General features: G+C 25.5%; 1 protein-coding gene across 1 annotated transcript; it reads right to left on the bottom strand.

Moving 5' to 3' along the window:
• Positions 1–1797, bottom strand: LOC113548881 (MIP18 family protein galla-2). The gene is made up of 4 exons (XM_026949971.1): positions 1666–1797; positions 1380–1533; positions 1221–1300; positions 1–371 (listed from the first exon to the last, which is right to left on the bottom strand). The coding sequence occupies exons 2-4, from the start codon at positions 1492–1494 to the stop codon at positions 105–107; spliced, it is 462 nt and encodes a 153-aa protein (XP_026805772.1). The 5' UTR covers positions 1495–1533; positions 1666–1797; the 3' UTR covers positions 1–104.
• Between the last annotated feature and the right edge of the window lie 4848 nt (positions 1798–6645).

Here is a 6645-nt window from a genome sequence, read left to right as displayed (position 1 = left end):
TAATAATATATATATATGGTTTATTAAAAACTATATTTATGTATATATATACATGTTTTATCTTTTAGATTAAAGAACAATTTTAAGACTAAAACAATGATGATTTATGCAGTAGCTATACATTTATTTAAGACTGTTGATAGATGTGTATTCTCCAAAGCTGCAGCCACTCTTTCTTTGTCATCTAATTGTTTATTGATGGCATGTTCGGATGCATGAGTACCAGGTGTTATAGTAACAGATATTTTAAAACGCGGTGGTAGACACCATAAGAGTCGAACTTTAATAGATAATCCAATTAATGTAGCCATACTGCAGTGAGGGATAGTTGGTGTAAATAATACTTTTACTGTATTGCTACTATCTTCAACCTATAACATTAAAATATTATATTATTAATATATTTTAAAAGTATTAGATATTTTAGAACCTCGTGTTATACATAAAATTATTAATAATATAATAAAGCTTTAAACCCAGTAGATATAATTGCATATTGAACATATTCTTGTATTTAGAAAAAATATACATATACAATGTTTATCTAGAAAAATATGGTGTCTAACTTAAAAAGCATACTGTGATAAAATGGGGATATAATATATTATATTATTTAGTCTATAACAGTTTAATACATTTAAATTAACCAATTTTATAACTTATATATTGAATATTTAACTATATACAACTATGATGGATCATAAGTAATATTCGAGTGAGGTTGTAACATTAAAAACAATTAAGCAAGTCTTAAGACGTCTTTAAATTTAAACAATTGAAAATAGATAACTATACAAACATAAAAGATTATTTTGATATTTTATGAATAATGATAAAGAATTTGACTAATATATTATAGTAAAAACTTAAAAATGAAAGATTATAAATAAATAGTTAAAAAATAATTATGGTTTTTGAAGGATTTAGAATCATTGTTTAATGATTGTAAATACTAAATATTATACAACTCAATAGTCAGTAACAAAATGCATAGAACATAAAAACATAAAGAATTTAATGAGTCAAATGCAGTTTTAAGATTATTAAAAACAAAACAATTCATAACTACTTTATAATCAAATTTATTAAAATATACATAATATGTAATTCATTTGAAAGTTTTAGTGAAATGGTAATTTGTTTTTTTTTTTACGATACCGCTAACATGGGGAAAACAACATGAGAATTTCTCAAGTTGAGTCATTATTATATAAAATTACCTCAATTAAACTTTGATCAACAACTCTTAATTCTTCAAGAGACAGTGGATGTTCAGGATCTGTTATTCCTCTAATTAAATCTAATATTTTCAAGAAAAAAACAATAGTTCAGTTGTATTAGTAAAAGTGTATTATTTATAATTACTAAAACTAATTTACCAAATATTTCCCTTGAATCAAACTCTTCCGCTTCGTTGTCATCTAAATCTTTTTCACTAACTTTCCTCTCTTCGCTTTTTTCAAATAAAGTTGGGTTTTCGTTGTCTAAACCCATTTCAATTTCAATAAAGCGTCAAACTCGATATAGTTAATGCTAGAACAGTATTTACTATTTAGGTAGTGTTATTTGACTATACAATGTTGAAATACTTGTAATTGTAATTCGTTGATATTAAATTTTAAAGTAAATTATTTAAATTGTTCAATATAAACGCTGAATACTTACTTTTAATAGCTTATTTCTTTTTAATTGTAAATTTGTAATACATATTTACGTTTATTATCACGAGTATTGATAAGTAATTGTACTGTGATAACCACGATTTAATCGTCGTATACGATCATAATATACCTAAATATATTTTAAATCGTAATTACCACAATACCTTTGATAATGAAGACTACAAAAATAAAGAGACTACGTTTGTGCGTATAAAATAAACACATGTAATAAAACCACGATGTAGAGAAGATCTTCTCTACATTGCGAATAAAACCCATGAATAAATCCGACACTATGATAGATTTATACATTTAGAGCGAAGATTTAAATTATTACAGACTTATTATAAACTTATTGTATAGATAAAATACTCGTAATATGATAGCACATAGTTCGATATTTAATTACATTTCATTGTAATGTAAAAATTTAAACTTATAATTCACATTAGCATGGCAGAATTATTGGGACTCTGTCCTGGCTTTCGACAAACTGAAAAAAATCAAAAAATGGCACATTCCTCAAAACCTAAACAGACGTCAAGAAGTCACTCTAATCAGAGCGAAAATTGGACATTCTTTTTTGACCCACTCATTCTTAATTAGAAAAGATCAAACATCTACATGCAATAAATGCCAACAAGACTTAACCATCCAGGCATCCAGCACATCATCCAAGACTGCCCAGATACCCAAAGCACTCGAAACACTCTATCAATACCCAACATGAAATAAAATGAGTACCATTATTTATATTATACTTTATCAACTACTTCGAGATTTGTATGAAATAAAGTAATAGCATACCAAAGTACGAAGTAATGACTTGAATGGTTATAATTTATTATTTATATTATTATTATTAATTTAAATAACACGTTGAATTGTTGAGTATCACATTATTTATGATGGGGGGGGGGGGGTATATATAGTAAGTTTCCAGTAAACGCCATTATGGAAATATACAAGAATATAAATTTCATTTCAAAAGTAAATAATACTTTTATATTTGAATATTTAATAATAATTTAATATATTCAGATTTACCTACATAATTAGTGAGTTTTTCCATTAGTTGAACAACGTTTTATGTTTTTTTTTAACGATTCTTTTATTTATAAAATAATATTAATGCAGTTGAGAAGTGGTGTACTGGTGTTTAAAAAATTATATTAACTTAAACTTATCTAAATTTAATTCTATTTCATTTTTTCCTATACAAAATCAACATTGTATCATTTGTATCCCTATAAACAATATCAAACTTTGAAATTTGAATTACCGATCTTTACGACTATTACTTATATTAAGAAGACGTCTCACTCGCATGTGTTGTCTCCGTCTTACAACACGTACGACATAGTAAATTTTCGTTTACCAGTTTCAATAGTGTGATTTTAGTTTTAATATTAGAGTGAATTGACCTATTATCAAACTTTTAGGTAAGAACGTTATCTATGTTCTCTCGTTGGCTTTTTACGATATTTTAAGTTTTAGGTGAGTAGTTTTTATGAGTATGAAATTATTAAATATTTGAAAATGATCATAATTCACTTAAAAATTAAAATATCGTAAAAAGCCAACGAGAGAACACAGATAATGTTCTTACCTTAAAGTTTGATGATCGGTCAGTTCACTCTAATATTAAAACTAAAAGCACACTATTGAAACTAGTGAACGAAAATTTAATATTATCGTACGTGTTTGTAAGACGGGGACAACACATGCGGGTGAGACGTCCTCTTAAGGATTTGACTATTTGAGTGTCATATTTGAATCTAATTTAACTGTTAACATACATATTTCCAAAATATTGTCAATAATATGTATACTTTAAAAAACCTTTATTGCTCTCTCGTTCAGTCGTTCGGTCACGTCTTGATTAAAATTCTTCTCATCGACTTAATTTAAATCACGATATAGAAACCACAAACAATCGATTTTTACGATTTGTATCTTTTAATTGTACTATTTATATAACCACTCTTGTTATATGTACATTTACTTAGTTGCTTAAATTTGGACTCTAGTTATATAAACATAATAATAAACTAATAAATTAGATTTAATATTTTTGTTTAAACTACTGTCTACTTAATAACTTTATAGGTAATTTTGAAATATCACCAATATAATTCCTATTTCCCATGGCAAATTATGTAAAAAGTAGTATTTTTGAATTGTTTTATTATATAACATCGGTTTATTGATTATGTATTTATTAGTTATTACTATTTTGTAATAATTATTTATATCTATAGATAATACAGGATAATAAGTTTGTGACTATTATATTAACAAGATGATTATTAATCTAAATATACTAACAGGTGTGTATACAGTCGATTTACCTAAATATTTAACTAATATTATATATACAAAATGTAGAACAAACAATAAAACAAACACAACAATTATAATTGACGTATTAAGGATACATAATAGATAGAATTTAACTAATGAGGTCGTGTGGGTGGCCGCGTTTTAAACGTTGGAGTGGTGTATGAATATGAAGGTTGTAACGTAAAGAGCCTGTTGAATTGAGTATTGAACTATTGAATTATGAAAATCTTTTTATAGGTCGTGTATGTGGTCTTCTATTTTATTGATTTAGAAGTCTATGTATAATATTTTAATTACTTATGAACTATGAACCACGGCACATTTGTATTAATTCTTAATCTTTATTTTGAAATATTTGAATTTTTTTAAATATGTAGCCGAACATTTTCCCCGGATTGAACATGCATAACATGTAAGTAAATAATGTAAGTAGTAGCTTAATAGTAGCTAGTTGTTGACTAGAATTGAACAATTTTTATGAATGAATGATTTTTGTATATATTTTTGGAATTATAATCGATAGATATAGCCGATATATGTGGTTATATAATTGTATTGATAAGTATGGCCATCAGACTCCATCAGAGGCAGTCATGTTATATGTAATGTCAATGAATAGGAATCTGAATAAAAATAATGAGTCCACGAATTAAGATATCTTAGTTATTATATTAGTTTCATTTTCATGATAAAAACTCAGGAAAAACTATTACGGTAAATATTGGTCAAATACACTATAATTTTTCGGTGAGTACACTACAGGCATACCATCATCATGTACAATAGGAGTTAAACGTACAGATTATACTCGTTAATGCTGTCTTCAAACATGCAATACGCATTTGTCGTATTTATATATGTGCCGTGGCTCTATCATTATTCGTTATCCATCATTTATGACTATTGACTATAGTTTATCAGTTTATCATTATTACCACGTATTATCAAGATGTATAAAAAAAAATATAAATAAAAAATAAATATATAAACCAATGGTTTTCAACCTAGTGGTTGCCAAAAATAAATGACCAAATTATTTTTTCATATTACCTATAAAATAAATTTATAATTTCTTATTTTGTCCTATAACTAATAACTATACAATAACATGCCGAATAGCGTAATCTTATCGATAGCGGATATAGATTATTAAATTGTTCGTAACTCGTATCGTATACGTAAGTATATTTGAACAATTTCAGTCGCAAATATTTATAATAATCAGTTCCTACCTATACAGGTGTCATTTGGATAGTACAATAGTATACATATATAAATCAAATTTTAATGAATAAAACGTTTTTTTTTTTTTTTTAAGAGGGTCACATTACAAAATAATAAAAAATGGGGGGGTCGTGATTCAAAAAAGGTTGAAAACCACTAGCGTAATCGACAAAGGTGTAAAAATGACATAATTTGCGCCTATTGTGTAAGGCATAATTACCAATCTAATATTATTATATACCTGTTATATTTAATACATATGAAACAAGTGCAATAGATACAAAAAAAATTATATAATGTTAATATTTTAAAAATGTATATCAAAATATTTAAAATTATCTATAACCAATAAAGTATAGGTACAATACACATTAAAATAAATATAGTTTTAATAAATTGGTTAACTTTTTTGTTCAATTTTTTTTCACATATTCAAATCGACTTGTTTTACCATCTAAAGATTTTAATTTTTTCCATTATACAATTACATCTCCGTAAGATATTCTTAATTTTGTGTTAGAAAAATGCATAAATAAATATTTTTTGCGATATAGTCCTAAAATGAAGTACACATCATACACGGTTTATATAAATACACACAAGTTCATAGGAATAAGGTGTTGGCGCTATTTTATAACACGAATTTTTTTTCTTATCTCATTTTGATTTTTGGCACTTATATCTCCTAAAGATCTACCACAGCATTATACAATTAACCATTAAGACAAGTATACATATAATCTAAGAAGTTAACACAAAGTATTGTACCTACATTTATATATTAACCACTAGAGAAAATATGATATGACATTTATAATAAGCTTTCTTTTCATATAGTCCGTGTGTTTTACTTAGAGTATAAAGATTAAAGATTATATGTCTATTGTATATAGTTTTTACAAATATAATAAGAAAATAACTAAGGTAAGGAACTAAGCTACTAAGGAAAAGAAACAAAATAGGAATAGTAAACACCTACCTGGCAGCCGTCATGCGCGGAAACACAGTGTAGTAAAAACTTGACTGTATATTTTATATTTTAAACCAATATTGTAGTAGGTAATAATTTATAAAATACATTTTTATAAATATTAAATAGTAACGATTATATTTAATAAAATCAAAGATGTTCCACAAAGGGAATATAAAAAAATAGATAAGAAAATTTATTTTTTATTATTTATTATAGGTACCCAAAATTTATAAAATTTTCCCATATGACATTTGTCAGGTTAAGTAAAACTTCCAATTTATTATTTGTAGACGATAGTATAAAATTCAATTTAACACCTTTTTAATGACTTAAAACATGTTACAACTGTAGAAAATAAATACCAATTATATACATTGTTGTCAAACCAGTTGGTTATATACTTATATAGGATTCTATTTATCTATAACTATAGCGTTTATGGCA

This window comes from Rhopalosiphum maidis, chromosome 1 (genome assembly GCF_003676215.2).
Source record: "Rhopalosiphum maidis isolate BTI-1 chromosome 1, ASM367621v3, whole genome shotgun sequence".
Classification (NCBI taxonomy): domain Eukaryota; kingdom Metazoa; phylum Arthropoda; class Insecta; order Hemiptera; family Aphididae; genus Rhopalosiphum; species Rhopalosiphum maidis.
The sequence above is the reverse complement of the archived record's forward strand: the minus strand, read 5'-3'. Positions and strand labels throughout refer to the sequence as shown.